The sequence below is a fragment of the Myxocyprinus asiaticus genome, chromosome 9 (genome assembly GCF_019703515.2).
Source record: "Myxocyprinus asiaticus isolate MX2 ecotype Aquarium Trade chromosome 9, UBuf_Myxa_2, whole genome shotgun sequence".
NCBI classification, from domain to species: domain Eukaryota; kingdom Metazoa; phylum Chordata; class Actinopteri; order Cypriniformes; family Catostomidae; genus Myxocyprinus; species Myxocyprinus asiaticus.
The window spans coordinates 18799018-18816216 of NC_059352.1; the positions used below are offsets into that span (position 1 = coordinate 18799018).

General features: G+C 39.6%; 1 protein-coding gene across 5 annotated transcripts; it reads left to right on the forward strand.

The window, feature by feature from the left end:
• The first annotated feature begins 2015 nt into the window (after positions 1 to 2015).
• LOC127446674 (PI-PLC X domain-containing protein 1-like) lies at positions 2016 to 16079 on the forward strand. Of its 5 annotated transcripts, none has more exons than XM_051707802.1 (8): positions 2016 to 2095; positions 4724 to 4853; positions 6126 to 6246; positions 6872 to 7014; positions 11748 to 11876; positions 14455 to 14610; positions 14746 to 14926; positions 15060 to 16079. In XM_051707802.1, exons 3-8 carry the CDS (start codon positions 6135 to 6137, stop codon positions 15314 to 15316), a joined length of 978 nt encoding a protein of 325 aa, XP_051563762.1. In that variant the 5' UTR covers positions 2016 to 2095; positions 4724 to 4853; positions 6126 to 6134; the 3' UTR covers positions 15317 to 16079. The 5 variants fall into 5 exon arrangements, with proteins under 5 accessions (XP_051563762.1, XP_051563760.1, XP_051563759.1 ...); XM_051707800.1 differs by lacking the exon at positions 2016 to 2095 and adding an exon at positions 5235 to 5400 and having other exon boundaries at positions 4298 to 4853; XM_051707799.1 differs by lacking the exon at positions 2016 to 2095 and having other exon boundaries at positions 4298 to 4853.
• Positions 16080 to 17199: the final 1120 nt, after the last annotated feature.

Below are 17199 nucleotides of genomic sequence, written 5' to 3' on the forward strand. Positions count from 1 at the left end.
GTGCTATCTGGGAAAATATACAACACATACTGTAACACTTTTCAATGGAAGGAGGAGGCAAGAAGCAAGGTTTCCTGGTTCAGGTAGGCGTTTTATTCTCTTCTGTGCAGCAGATACACTCTTTCAGGGTTTTCACTCAGTTCAATAATTCACTCTCAAAAATAAACAAACTTCTTCACAAACACTCAATAGCTTCAACATATAATGGAAACAGTTTGACAATGCTGCACACTTGTTTCTCTCTCTCTCCGACTGCTGGCGGTGTGGCTCTTTTAAGCCGCTCTCCCCGTGCTCACTGAAATTAGAGACAGTGTTAGACATAATTTAGCTCAGGTGTAAGCGCCCTTACCGCTTTCTCTCTCTCCGGAGATATGCTTGACCACGCCCCCGCTGCCACACATACAAAATATATAGAATATTAAAATGCATAATTGTTACATTTTTCCAGTCAGTTAAAATGTATTTATTTTCCCTTATTAGTGCTAGATACAGTATCGTAATATTATTTACATATATAGTTATATGCTTAATATTTATTATATTTATTTTTTACATAGCGAATTTCAGTTGAAATTTAATTTACTGTATTACCGTTTACAGTTATGTGAGACAAAAAAAGGTTAACATCAACTGTGACAAGATAGAACTGAAATGCATGGCTGTTCAACACTTCTGTTTACAAATTTGAAGGCTACTTATTGGATCAATAAAGGTAAAAGTCATATTATGTGACTACACATTGCTTTACGGAGAGCTTACGACCAACTAGCTAAGTCATGCGTTAAGAACAAGTGGTGCAACCAAATTAAGCACTTACTTGGTTAAAATCAAACTACAGTAGTAATAGTATTTACTAAGCCCTTAGTTTGAACTTTACGCCCAAATTTAAGTGAGACCTTACGCATATCTAGGGCAACTCTACCCAGGTCCTGACGCGAAGCAGATATTAAAAAAATACTTGACCGCAAACTGCTACGATTGACCAATAACAATCAAGTATTCCAGATAATTGTGTAATAAAGTGCATTAAAGGTGCACTCAGTAATTTTTTATGTTGCTCTTGCTTTTATGTTGTCATCTTGGACTTGGACAAGTGGCGATGCTGCATCATGCAAAAGCAATACATTTTTTTGGTCACTGATGCCATTGTAGAAATGCACGATTAACAGTCAGCAATGATTAATTCCATGAGAGATTAAATCAAGTGTCCCGATAACAGGGGGTTTACTGAGATAAAATAGATTGTTTTAGACAAACCATGTGATCGCAACGTGGCGACCCCCAAGGGGCAGCCCAGCTCCATGTAATATATATATATATATATATATATATATATATATATATATATATATATATATATATATATATATATATATATATATATTTATTATGTTACTGATATAACTGGAGTCTTCATCTCATCTGAGTATACGTTATTTTTTTAATAATATATTTATAATATATGACATGTATTACTAATTTTTTTAAGTAATATTCCTTACTTGAGGGATAGAATGCTGTAATGAGGAAAATACTATTATTAATTACATTTATATGTTGCTTATTTCAAATGCACTCCCAAGTCCTGAGCACTGAGTTCTGATCAAAATTACTTCCAGATGAGTGACGTACACCTCATGCCATGCACTGCTAATTTTACTGTGTAATTACACAATTACTGAGTAATAGTCTACTAATGAACAACAAGGGCGTTATGTGTAATTATTTTGTTGTGCAGCTTGTAATTACACATTCTTATATTACTGGGTTTAATGTACACTTTGAAATGTTACCCACTTTATGACTATAATGTTGAACACTCCTTGTTTAGCAATTATCCTCTCTAAATTTGGTTAGTAGCAAAAAACAAAACAAAACAAAAAAGGCCAGGGGTGTGCAACCTTGTGATTTACTGTCCTGCAGAGTTTTGATTCTGCTCTTAAACACCTGCCTGTTATTTTCCTAGATAACTCCTTGATTGTCTGATTCAGGCAGGTGTGTTTGATTAGAATTGGATCTAAACTGCTGAAGAAAGTAGATCGCCAGGAACAGGGTTGGGCGCCTCTGAACTAGATGAACCTGTCCTCACCTACAGGTACACCTCTCGGTAACCCCACCATTTTCTTTTTCTTTTTCAGAATAAATTAATCATGGGTGACAAATTCACCTGCAAATAGAGTATTTTTACAATGGTAACTGGCAGTGAAAACTATTGATTTTGCTTGATGCTACATCCACACTGATACGTATTATGATAAAGTGTCACAGTTTGTTGAGGAAAGACCCAAACGCAGAAGGCATGTATAAGGGCTTTTATTAAAAAGAACAAAGAAAACAAAAACTCTCACGTGGGAGAAACCAACAAACTAAAACAAAATCAAGACAGGACCGACTGGATAACTGGAACAAAACAAGGCAACTCACAGGCAGTACATACACAATAGTACAAAACAATATGTTAGAGACATGAGGGAAGAAGGCACAATATAAATGCACCAAGACACATGAGGAGCAGGTGAAACTAATTACATAAACAAGGACTAAACCAGGGAGAGTAATGAGGGAACGAGGAGGCGTAGTTGGGTCTTGACCAACTGACAAGAGTGCACATGGAACAAAACAATGACAAGACAATAGAGCACATGACAACAAAGCCATCATTAGCCACGTGCTCCAACAAAAGACAAGACCAGACACGTGCACATGGCAAGAGAACAGAAACCGAACACGAAGCCATGCGCTCTCAAAGTCAAGACAGAGAATGAGTGTCTGGATCCCGACTCAGAAACAAGACCGAACCTGACAAAAGAGTCAGGATCCAGACACCACGCTCTGAACATGGAACACAGACTACACAGCAGAGCACACGGCAAGGAAAACAACCAAAGCCGTGTGCTCACACAGAGACACAGAACACAAGTATCAGGATCCTGTCACCACAATAAACATGACTGACAAAGGTGACAGGATCCTAACACTATCATAGCTGCCAGCGAAGCATAAAATATTAATAATAATAAAAGAAATGTATAATTGTATAGTAGCGCAGTAGTATTGGGACATTGGAAAGTATTGCTACCCCGTCATAAAATTGATTTAGCCTACCTTACAAGTGGTCATTTGCCTTCAAATTTTTTAATCCTAATATATGGTAGAGCCCTTATGGGGGTTTGAAGAACAGACATGCTAGGACATGCTGTTAAATATGCTTTCACCTGAAGTTGTATGTTTTTACTGTAAGAGCAATGAGTGTGATTTGCCTGAGGGACTATTAGTGATGAAAACATGCATCCACGTACGCTGGTAGATGATAGATAGACAAAAGGGACTTGTAAACTCAGAAATTCCTGTGTGAACACTCTAGAGGCATTGACGTATTGCATCTTGGAGCACAAAGAAGACTGAATGTCATCTGCTTGTTTTCTGTAATAATGTAATGAACATTAGACAATTCTTGCATTAGGCTATTTTGCATAGTGTATAAAAGCTCTACTGTGATACGGCTGAAGTGCTAGGTATCTTGAAAAGGTTTTTGTGACATAATAGAAGACAAAGAAACCCTTGGAGCCACTCCATGCTGGTCTTACTAAGGTAAAAGGAAGGTCAGCTACAGCCGATATGCCATAGAGAACTGGACTAAGTTGGTATTGTGAAACTGAAAACAATGGAACTGCTGGAATGAACAGGTTCCATTACTCAGTATTTTTTCTTCTGAAGATATTTCTTTACACATCATAGATTAAATTACTCTGCGTAATATGGTGCTTTTATGTGCGGTAGCGATGCGGAACGCTGTGGGATAAGAGAGAAAAGTCCCGTGTAATCGCGAAACGCTGTTTCTTTTACAGCACTGAAGTCAGCAATTTACCATTCTGCCTTGCTCACACCGGCAGAGAGAACAGCATGAGTGTCGCCAATCCCTTCTAAATAAAACAATGTATCAAATGAAACTTTCCAAGACAGTGGCATTCTCTACATTAGATAATAGTAGTGTATCAACATCAAGACATTTATCGCTTAAACGGCGCACAGGCGGGTCTTTAGCTCGGTAAAGATTATAGCAACGTCTGCCTGTACGAATCCTACTAAAGGGGAAGGCTTAGCTCATGAATATTAAATAAACAAACATAACAAGTTCGAAGCCTTTTTTTGGAAGCGCAAAGTCGTTTGGCCTAATTAATATTAATAAACACATGCCTTTCTTCAAATAAGCGCGTTGTACGTTGCGAACGTCTCATTACGTAATTAATAGTCATGAGCCAATCCTTCACCGTAGTATATTTCTGAACCTGTCAGGCTGACAGGGTGGAGGATGCAGTGGACAGGCAGGATTTCTTTCACTCTTTCTTTACAGTAATATCTCTTCAAAGAATAAATAATCGAGACGTCCAGCATAACATAAATCGATTTGCGGATTAAAATGAAAGGGACACTCTGAAATCAGTTCAGTTTCACCATTACACAGAGAAGAGTTTCTTCCGGACTGTTTCGGTTCATCACCGAAGGATACCCTGCCCGGACCTTATGCTGCCAATGACAAGTTCAGCTCCTCGTATCATCTACCTCACTTCTACACGACCATCATAGTTTTGGCAATCAATGACCAGGACGAATATTTCATTTCCTTTCCTCATCCGAGTCTTTTGAAGCCGCCGGTGGGTGTCCTTAACCTGCACTAAACTGACAAGTGTACCCATTAATTTTTTTTTTTTTTTTTTTAAAGGATCAATGCTGAACCATTCTCCCTGGTCTAGGAACCTAAATTTAACAGAGCCGAAAACCGGTAAATCCTAATATTATACAGTTGCAATCGAAATTGTTCAACCCCCCCAAGACAGTAAGGATTTACAAAGGTAAGCTTTTCTGATGACCCAGAATTTTTAAACTTTACATCTATATCAGTTGAGTGACACATTCAAAGTCATAGTGTGAATATTTAACCTAATATTTGTAAATAGCAGGATTTTTTAAAAATACAGCCATGTCATAATTATTCAACCCCTATTGCATGTAGATGTTTCTTAAATATGTAAGGCTACACAAGTAATTGTTTTAAAACAAAATTAAGTCATCAATCTGCAATGGCACTTATTGAAGTGTTAAAATTTAAGTTTAGCAAAACTTCACCAAGGGAAATGTTGACTTGAATATTCAAGAAGTAACTAGGAAAGACATGTGGAGTCCTGGAAGAAGGTTTTATAGACGTATGACACTAAACTGAAAATGAGTTTTAGACCCATGGGTAAGCAGTATGTTTGGAGTAAGATGACAAGGTGATGACAAGAACGACACCATCCCCACAGTCAAGCATGGAGGTGGGTCAGTCCTGTTATGGGGGTGTTTTGCGGCTGCAGGAAATGGCTATCCTGACTATGTGACTGACACCATGGATTCTTTCAGGTATCAGGCCATTTTGGCATGAAAAATGTGATATCTTCAGTGTGTAAATTGAAGCTCGGTGATCACTGGACTTTCCAGCAAGTCCTTAAATGGCCCTTTCAGTCCATCATTAAAATCCCTTTGCAAACCTTTGTTGGGATATCAAGGAAGCAGTGGCAGTACAGAAACCAAAGAATGTCAATGAGCTGGAAGATTTTGCTCATAAGAAATGTGTAAAAAGTCTAATAGAGAGGTGTCCGAAGCCTGAGAACACTTACCTGAAATGTTTATTTGCTGTTAAGGATAAAGGATGCTCCACAAATGATTGACTTTGGGGGTTGAATATTTTTGACATGACATTTGTGGAGAGAATTATTTATTTTTTATTTTAAAATTTGGGTAAACAACTCTTTGTTCTCAAAATCACTCAAATGTGTATTAAAAACTTACTTTGTTTACTGAGGTTTTAATTGATGTGTTTTAATTCACATCACCAGAATGTATTGCTGGTCAGGGGGGTAGAATAATTTTGATTGTAACTGTAACTTATGACAATGCACATTGCAATGAAACATAAAAGCTTTCTCTCCTGAGGTTCCTCCATAAGAATTTCAATGAAATCCTTCATTTGAATAGACACTAGTCATCTCTGTTTTGACTTAATTTGAATGTTTACCAAGTTTCATGATTGTACTTGTATGATGACATATATTCCACCTATTAACCCATATTTTAAATTTTGACAGAATTTCAAGATGGCATCAGAGGTCAGCCAAGTGTCATTGAGTGAGCTGCCCATGGACAACTGGATGGCCCATCTGCCCAGTGCACTGTGGGATACCCCTCTCTGTTACATGACCATTCCAGGTATAACCTCAGTTTTTCATTTACTTATACTAAATGTTGCATGAATACAAAGCCTTTCTTATTATGCACGTAGAGTATAAAAACTGAACATTTACCTTTATTTTTTTTCTGCTGTTTTCCACAATGGTAGACTCTTTATGGTGTTTATTTTACAAATGGGATCCACAGTTGAGAATATGGATTATAGTAGGAGGGTTTAATTACTTGATGTGTGTGATTTAAAATGACTAACAACATTTCATAATAACTATTTTTTTTTACAACCTTCTTAAAGGAATAGACCCTAGTTTACTCAAAAAAATTTATTCATGCACATGTCATTCTTAACCCATATGACTTTCTGTCTTTTGCAGAACACAATAGACAATGACAGTTTATTGTGACTTAGGCTAATAAAGCTTAAAAAAGGACCCAAAAGTATCATAAAAGTAGTCCATGCAACTCGTGTGCCATTTTCCAAGACTTTTTGGGTGAAATATTCCATTAAAATCCATGCCTTCATAGCCCTCAATCAACTTATTTTTGTATTGATTTATTGACTTAACTGGCCTTATTTTTATAGGCATTATATGTTCAGTGCCATTTGTGGTTACAGTTATGTGTCATAGACGTTCTTGGTTTGCAGGAAGCCATAATTCTATAACGTACTGTCTGGATAAGAATGACCGCTCCCCAGTTGACCCCACTCAACCAGATATGCTGCAGAAGCTGGACAAGTACATGAAGCCCATCATACGCCCGTTTGTTTACAAGTGGGCGATAGCACAGGTATGGTACTTGCCACATCAATCAATTTGACAGAAAGTTCCTTCGTAGTTTGTGTAATGTGTTTAAATTAGTTTCTAATGCATTAAATATAATGATTATCACTGGTTTCATGCTGAATGTTTACTTGATGTATTTTCCATATCAAGACAGACTCACACCCTTTCTACACTGGACGTGAGCGATGTCGCGCCGTAACTCGCAACACCTTGAGGCTGTCTACACTGGCCACCAAAACCACTGAATGTTCTAAACCATTTATTTGTCTTGTTGGTAGGAGTAGTGGCAGGAGTGCAGAGCAAAATAGAACAGGGCATCTGTTTACTGTCTGCGCAACAAGGCACGATGCGACCGATGCATCCAGTGTAGACAGCATCATTATTTATATTGGGAGCGATTTCTTTTCATCGCATCACGCCGTGCCACTCGCGACTGGTGTAGACAAGGTGTCATACATATTAATAAATCACAATTTACCTTTTAATTTACATGAGCAAATATGTATTAACTATTTGAGGTCATGACAAGCTTTGTTGTTTTTCTGTTGGTGAAATACAAGATCATTACTACTATAATTTAAAAAATGCATGATCAAATTTTGTGTATGTACTGTATGTATTATACTATGGTATACTGACTGGTCTGAATGTCATGTTTGGAAGAAAACTCAAGTGCAGCAGTGAGTAATTCAGTTTACTAAAATGATGCAAAATAGAGTGAAAAAAGTAAAAGCAAGACGTTAACTCCCGGGACAGTGATGAGTGATGGTAGTGGGGCCAGAACTGTCCAAAAGCGTAGAAAACAGAGTAATCCAGAGTGGGGGTAAATCCAGAGAACCGGGAGAGCAATCAGGGCAGGCGATCTAATCCGAAAAGAGAGTGAGAGAGCAGACAAGATCGAAGAAACAGGCAAGGTTCATAAACCAGAAAAGAAAAAAACAAACAAAAAAGGTAACCAGATCAAGAGGAGAAACTGAATTGTCAGGGCAAATGCACAAGACAATCTGGCACAAGACAGCAAATGATGAGGGAATAAATAGAGAAAAAAAAATCAATCACTGGTGACATGGGGAACAGGTGCAGCTGGTAACGAGCGACAATGATGATTAAGCAGGAACGAATCTGCATTGCCACTTAGCAACTGTCAAAAGAAAACAAAACAAACATACGAAGAGAGGGGAAACATGAAGACAAACAGGGAAACAGAGAGCAGATCACCTAGGAACCCTGACAGTACACCCCCCTGCATTTGAAGCATCACCTGGTGCTCCAAAGGGGGTAGGCGTCCGCCGGTGATGGAACTCCTCAATGATCAAATGGTCCAGGATATCCCAAGTCGGCACCCAACTCCTCTCCTCAGGACTATAACCCTCCCAATCCACCAGATATTGAAATCCCCATCCCCATCACATGGTTTTTCAAACAGCCTCCTGACCGTGTAGACAGGGGAACCCTCGATAAGGTGTGGGGGAGGGGAGCTGGGGGTAGAGACACAAGGATTAAGAGAACAGGTTTGACCCAGAGGACATTAAGCGCAGGATGGACCCTTCACAAGATACTGGAAGCTGAAGATGCACCGCTGCCAGGCTGAGGACCTTAACAATAGGGTATAGCCTGATGAACTGTGATGCTAACCTACGAGCCAGGACATTAAGAGGCAGGTCCTTGGTTGAGAGCCACACCCTCTGTCCACAAACATACCTAGGTGCCAGAGTCCGGGTAACAGTCAACGGCTATCTTGATACACCCCCCCGGTCCAAAGGAGTGCCTGCCTGGCCCTCCTCCAAGTGCATCAACACCACTGGATACCAGGGACGGGAGGGAATGGGAAGTGATTTGAGGAGACCAACAAGTTGCTTGTTGCTAGACTTGTTATGAACACAGACTGAGCAAGCCTCCACGAAACGGTGGACCTCCTCTACCATGGCTAGCCACCAAAATCGTTTGGCGGATGGCAGCCAGAGTCGTCCTGACTCCTGGGTGTCAAGTCAACTTGAATGAATGACCCATCTAGAGAATGGCAACCTGTACTGACTCAGGAACAAACAGCAGACCACCCAGACACCCCCTGGGCACCTCAACCCCAACCAATGCCTTCCTCACACATTGCTTAATGCCCCAGATGACAACCCCCGCCATACAATCAGAAGAAGGGATATTGTCAGGAGGAGATCTGCCATCCCCAGCAGTGAACTGAGGCAAAAGATCATGCGGTTTAAGATTCTTAGTACCTAGACAATAGGAAAAGGTGAAGTCGAAAGTACTGAAGAACAGTGCCCATCAAGTCTGCCAGGAGTTAAGCCTCTTGGCCGAATGGATATACTCCAAATTTCTGTGGTTGGTCCAGACCAGGAAGGAACAGCCGCTCCCTCTAGCCAGTGATGCAGTTCCTCCAGGGACAACTAAACCACCAACAATTCCATGTTCCCGATGTTTAGGTCAGCTTGGGACAGACGGTGAGAGAAGAAAGCACAAGGATGTAACTTCTTATCATCAAGGGAATTGCTGGGAGAGGACAACCTGACACAAACGTCAGAAACATCTACTTTCACAATTAACTGCCTTTCAGGGTCCGGCCTTTCCAAAATGGGAGCAGAAGAGAACAAGACTTGAGGGAACTGAATGCAGACTAGGCCGCAGGGGACCACTTTAAGCATTTTGTGGAAGTGAGCATAGTAAGTGGCATGGCTACCTGGCTGTAGTTTTTGATAAATCTTCTGTAAAAATTGGCAATGCCTAAGAATTGTTTCAAGGCTTTGCAAGAGTCAGGAACTGGCCAGTCGGAGACAGCTCTCACCTTTGAAGGGTCCATGCAAATCCCTTCCACTGAGATGATATACCCCATGAACGGAACCGACTGAAGGTGAAAGGCACACTTCTCCAACTTGATGAACAACTGATTTTCCAGCAACCTCTTCAGCACTCCTTGGATGCGCTGAATGTGCATCTTGAGAGAGGAAGAAAAGATAAGAATGTCATCCAGTTACACAAAAACAAATTGATTAAGAATCAATCAAAACAGCCGTTTGAGAAATTTACTGAACTTCCACAGTATAAACTGAGCTGCCGCTTTCCACTCACTGGATGGCACCAGAGTGCGGAACTTGATGGAATACTCTACTACAGACTGCTCCCCTTGGCATAACTCAGCCAAGTGACGTGCTGCCTCCTTCCCAAACACCTTTTTCATCTCCTCTGAGATATCTTAAATCCTGTGCAGAACTGGGCTTTGGCTTCTCACAGAGTAATAGTGATGACATACGCTACCTTGACTTCCTCGGTGGAAAATGTAATGGGCTGGTGAGAGAACACAATGGAGCATTGGGTGAGAAAAGATGAACCGGTTGTGGGTTCACCAGCATAACAGGGCGGAGGATTGACACAGGGTTTTGGAGCAGATGGAGGAGCAGTCGCAACGGTGGTGGCGGCGTACAGAACCGCATCCCGATTGATACGAAGATTAATGGAGTAGGTTGGTGAGGTCAGCGACTTGCATGACCAGGGCATCCACCGCTTGCTTGCCCGATGCTTGTTGTTCCTCATGCCTCCCCAACAAAGCGTCTTGCAGATCCACTGCTGTTCTCGTCGGGTTTTCGTCTGCTGAGTCCATTCTGGCATTGTTGTACTGTCAGGTTTGGAAGAAGACTCAAATGCAGTGGTAAGTAAACTTTCACAGTTTTTATTGAAACACTGCAAAATAGAGTGAAAAAGGCAAAGACAAGACATTAAGGACAGCAATGAATGATGGTAGTGGAGCCAGAACTGTCCAAAAGCGTAGACAGAGTAATCCAGAGCGGTCGTAATTGCAGAGAACCGGAAGAGCAATCAAGTTAGGTGACCTAATCCAAACAGGGAGTGAGGGAGCAGACAAGATGGAAGAAACAGGAAAGAGTCAAAAAGCTTAACTAGGTAACTAGACTGACTGGAGAAATGGCTGGAATGGTCAGGGCAAATGCACAAGACAATCTGGCACAAGACAGCAAACGAAGGGGGAATAAATAGAGGGAGAAATCAAACCGGGGAGATGGGAAACATGTGCAGCTGATAATGAGCGGCAACGATGATTAAGCAGAAACAAATATACAGCGTGATCGGGGCTGCCACGTGGCACCTGTCAAAAATAAATAAATAAAAAAACACAGGGGAGGGGAAACACGAAGACAAACAGGGAAACAGGGAGCGGATTACCCAGGAACCCTGACACTGAGTTAGTAAGCACATTTGAAAAAGGCACTATAATAGTGTCTGGATAAGCATTACAGTTTAAAGGTTGAAATGAATGGAATTATGTTGAGTATGATATCAAATCCCTCATGAGGTAATAGACCAATTTATGTCAATGTGCATCAGCAGATTCCTGTAGATCTTGAGTCTGTCAGCTCAGAAACTTAAATTTATCAGCATGAGAGGGAATACATTGTTGTGTGCTTTCCTGCAGAAATCAATGAAACACTGAGTAGTTTTTCGAGCCTTTGCTACTCTGTAAGCTTTGTCAATAAACTTGAACCACAATTCAATAGAATAGTTATAACTATAGGTATAAAATGCTGATGGTTGAACAGATTTCCCCAAATTTTCAATATGTCAGGTTAGATATAAAAGGTTATAACAGAGAGATGTTTGTTTCACTTTTGGTGGTTTCACTCACACTGTTTGACTTGTTGTTTGATAGCTGTTCAGCAGTCCTTTTGCTGCACCTGCATTGTTAATGAATGTGCTTTACATTATTTACCATAGGAGTCTAGCGTACAGGAGCAGTTAGATTCTGGGGTGAGATACTGTGACCTGAGGATAGCACATCGGCCTAATGACAGCTCTAACGATCTCTACTTCTACCATGGTGTTTATACCACTATTACTGTGGAGGTAAGACAAATGGCTACTCATAAAAAAACTATGCAAACAATTGATCATTGGACTTGAGATGTTCATTTAAAAGTCTTGAATAGCTGCCAAGGCCATTAATGATGCAAAATATAGCATACAGTTTCCCAGCATATTTTTTAAAATTTATTTAATGTAATTTTCTATACATTTTTCATGTGTTGTGAAAATATTCTTTTAAAACTAAAGTGCTGTGCAACTGAATATGTCATGATTTTATACAGTATGAGCAATAGAGCACAACAGATGGGTTCTGGAATTAAAAATCCCATAAATTTTTTTCCATAGGGAAATTCATTATTAACAATAATTTTTTAAACCTTTAAAGAAAGACCTACAGTGAGCTTCGAGGTTGTTAATCGATGGTATATGCTTCTGCTGAAGCTATCAATCTGCGTTTTTTTCTATGTAATTTTTAAAAAAGTTTTCGTGATTTCCTGGTGAAGAAGTACACTACCAATGATCCTGAGGGGGAAAATCCACCAATCAGAGAATTGCAAAAGATCTCTGAAGTGACCACCCACTTCCATGACGTACTGCAAACCGAGTTGGTCTCCCTACACTATCAAAATATGAAAATACTGTATTTGTATATCTGAATATTTTGCAATAACCTTTAAATATATTGATTGTATAGTTATAATCAACTTTAAATCAATAGTTTTCTATGTTTCCATTGTTGTTAATTCAGTTATGTCATTTTCAATTCTTTATGGGATTGCAGTTCATTCCCTCAAGAAAGATGTTAAGCACACAGTCTTGTACCTTTGTCTCTTTGTCAGATTTTCAAATATATTTTGCTTCAAATCATTGTGCAAAGTTGTTATTAACCCTGAAGATGGCTGGTTTGGTTTAAGGTATATACAGTTGAAGTCAGAAGTTTACATACATTTACGTTGAAGTCATTCAAACTCATTTTTTCCACAGATTTAATATTAGCAAACTATAGTTTTGGCAAGCCGTTTAGGACATCTACTTTGTGCATGACGTGAGTAATTTTTCCAACAATTGTTTACAGACAGATTGTTTCACTTTTAATTGACTATATCACAATTCCAGTGGGTCAGAAGTTTACATACACCAAGTTAACTGTGCCTTCAAGCAGCTTGGAAAATTCCAGAAAATTATATCAAGCCTTTAGACAATTAGCCAATTAGCTTCTGATAGGAGGTGTACTGAATTGGAGGTGTACCTGTGGATGTATTTTAAGACCTACCTTCAAACTCCATGCCTCTTTGCTTGACATCATGGGAAAATCAAAAGAAATCAGCCAAGACCTCAGAAATAAAATTGTGGACCTCCACAAGTATAAACATCATGGGACCATGCAGCCATCATACCGCTCAGGAAGGAGATGCATTCTGTTTCCTAGAGATGAACCTACATTGGTGTGAAAAGTGCAAATCAATCTCAGAACAACAGCAAAGGTCCTTGTGAAGTTGCTGGAGGAAACGTGTAGACAAGTATCTATATCCACAGTAAAACAAGTCCTATATCGACATAACCTGGAAGGCTGCTCAGCAAGGAAGAAGCCACTGCTGCAAAACAGCCATAAAAAAGCCAGAATACACTTTGCACATGGGGACAAAGAACTTACTTTTTGGAGAAATGTCCTCTGGTCTAATGAAACAAAAATGTAACTGTTTGGCCATAATGACCATTGTTATGTTTGGAGGAAAAAGGGCGAGGCTTGCAAGCCGAAGAACACCATCCCAACCGTGAAGCATGGGGGTGGTAGCATCATGTTGTGGGGGTTCTTTGCTGCAGGTGAGACTGGTGCACTTCACCAAATAGAGGGCATCATGAGGAAGGAAAATTATATGGATATATTAAAGAAATATCTAAAGACATCAACCAGGAATTTAAAGCTTGGTCGCAAATGGGGAAAATGGCTTAAGGACAACAAAGTCAAGGTATTGAAGTAGCCATTACAAAGTCCTGACCTCAGTCTGAAAGAAAATTAGTAGGCAGAACTGAAAATGCGTGTGTGAGCAAGGAGGCCTACAATCCTGTCTCAGTTACACCAGTTCTGTCTGGAGGGATGGGCCAAAATTCAAGCAACTTATTGTGAGAAGCTTGTGGAAGGCTACCCAAAAAGTTTGACTCAAGTTAAACAATTTAAAGGCAATGCTAACCAATACTAGCAAAGTGTATGTAAACTTCTGACCCACTGGGAATGTGATGAAAGAAATAAACGCTGAAATAAATAATTCTCTCTACTATTATTCTAACATTTCACATTCTTAAAATAAAGTAGTGATCCTAACTGACCTAAGACAGGGAATGTTTTCTACGATTAAATGTCAGGAATTGTGAAAAACTGAGTTAAATATATTTTGCTAAGGTGTATGTAAACTTCTGTCTTCAACTGTAACTCTTTAAGAAGTACTTGATGAGATCTCAATAAGAGAAAATGAACAGGAAAAATACTTCCTGTACCAAGAGAGCTAAAAATGTGGGCAGGCACTTTTGCGCTCTGTAGCTCTAATTGGAACCCAGGTTTAAAGAATAGAATTAAATGCATTCACTTGAACCTAACAAATTTCTTGTGTTATTGCAGACGGTATTAAAAGAGATCAGAAAGTGGTTGGATGTTCATCCAAAGGAAGTAGTCATCCTCTCCTTTAGCCACTTCCTGGGCCTCTGTCAAGATCATCACTCACTGCTGGTCTCAACAATAAAGAGTGTTTTTGATTCCAAACTATGTCCCGAAACGGTATGCATTGATTGTCATTATCAAATTATAGAAATCATTGATTGGAAACCGATTCATTAGCAAATGTATTCTCTGTATAATTGATTCAAATACTTAATTTAAATAATTATAAGATACCTCCAATTTGTCTGACAGGAGCGTGTTACACTACGGAATTTATGGAGCCAGGGTTACCAAGTCATCATTTCATATGAGCACAATATTGCCAACTGCCACATAGAGTTGTGGTCCCATATACCTTATTGGTGGGCCAACAAGTGCAAAGCTGAAGCGCTGATCGAGGAATTTGAACGTAGAAAACAAAGTGGCCGACCAGGTACTTCTTAAAATTACATCATAAATGTTTACAGTAACAACAAATCATAGGCAATTCTGATCTTATTCAGACATCCTTTTGTTGGAATAATGGAAACAAAAATCAATGTTCTTGTGTGCACCATTTTCCACAGGAGGGTTCTTTGTGACTGGCATCAATCTTACTGAAGATTTGAAGTATATATGCTCCCATCCCACAGAATCTCTGAAGGATATGGTGATGTCCACATATCCCACATTACTCAGCTGGGTCAGGCAGCAGATGCCTGGCTCTAACACTGGCTCCCTCAACATCATAGCTGCGGACTTTGTGGCTGAGAGCCAGTTCATACCAACTGTCATTGCACTGAATGAAAATCTACTGAACAGAACCATATTATCAGAGCCTTGATACACTCTTAGACTGCACAATGTATTTAACATTTAAGGAAAGAAGTGTTTCTTGTTCTTGTGATAGATTTTTATACTGGTCAATAGACTATAAAATAACTTTGCACTTTTTGATTATAAGGGTGATAGAGAATTGATTTATGAGTAGAATAATGTAATGCACTAATTTTTATGAGTTAAATGTACTGTCTTATTAGGCTTATTTATGCAGTTTCCGATATATACCTCTGATCTTGCAATAATGTAGGTCATTTATAAGGACCTGTTCCTGGATCTGGACATTATCATGGTCCAAATGATCACAACATCAAAATATAGCACCAGTCATAAGCATAACATGTTACATACATAGTGCCAGTGAGCAGTGAACCAGAATTTCACAGTTTGCATGAGGATTGCTGAAGACTATTTAATCCAAGCCTGCACAAATGGAATCAAACACTCAGGACTGTGCATTTGTTATAATATATAAACTTTTAAACTTTTTACTGTATGGAATGACAAAATGAAGATTATGGTTACATCTCTGCATGGTTTTCACAAACAAAAGCATGAAGAGGCATTGCGGAATATTTCTGCAATTGCACATGTTCTCTGTCGTAGCAGCATGTCATCTAAACCATGAAGCAAGTTGTCAGCGATTTTGGCCTCTCTGACAAATAAAATTTAAATCACAAGTATCTACAGTTTGAATGGAGGATATAGATCTGATATATACACCGATCAGCCACAACATTAAAACCACTTGCCTAATATTGTGTAAGTCTCCCTTGTGCCACCAAAACAGTGCCAACCCGCATCTCAGAATAGCGTTCTGAGATTATATTTTTCTCACCTCAACTGTACAGAGTGGTTATCTGAGTTACCATAGACTTTTCAGTTCAAACCAGTCTGGCCATTCTCTGTTGACCTCTCTCAACAACAAAGCATTTCCATCCGCAGAACTGCTGCTCACTGGATGTTTTTTGTTTTTGGCATCATTCTGAGTAAATTCTAGAGACTGTTGTGTGTGAAAATCCCAGGAGATCAGCAGTTACAGAAACACTCAAACCATCACCGAGATCACATTTTCCCCCCTTTCTAATAGTTGATGTGAACATTAACTGAAGCTCCTGACCCGTATCGGCTTGATTTTACACTGCACTGCTGCCACATGATTGGCTGATTAGATAAACGCATGGATGATTGTCGGTGCCAGACGGGCTGGTTTGTGTATTTCTGTAACTGCTGATCTCCTGGGATTTTCACACTCAACAGTCTCTAGAATTTACTCAGAATGGTGCCAAAAACAAAAAAACATCCAGTGAGGGGCAGTTCTGCGGATGGAAATGCCTTGTTGATGAGAGAGGCCAACAGAGAATGGCCAGACTGGTTCGAACTGACAAAGTCTACGGTAACTAAGATAACTGCTCTGTACAATTGTGGTGAGAAGAATATCATCTCAGAATGTTACTCTGAGATGAGGGTTGGTGCTGTTTTGGTGGCACGAGGGGGACCTACACAGCACATAATTGGTAATCAGAAGGTTGCTGGTTCGATCCCCACAGCCACCACCATTGTGTCCTTGAGCAAGGCACTTAACTCCAGGTTGCTCCTTGTAATATGTGCACTGTAAGTCGCTTTGGATAAAAGCGTCTGCCAAATGCATAAATGTAAATGTAGAGTTCTTTCATATAGCTATAATGTAAATCTGCTTCTTTTTTCACTCTATGTCAGACAGATTTCTTGGTTGAGGTTTATTCAGAGGCAGATTTAGAGGCAACTAAATACATAATTACTTAAAGATTTCTAGTGATGTTTATACAATTTCCTTGTTTCATTGTAGGTTCAAAGCAACAGATGATCTGAAGGCCTTAGTTTGACTTTATCAACACAGGGGACAAC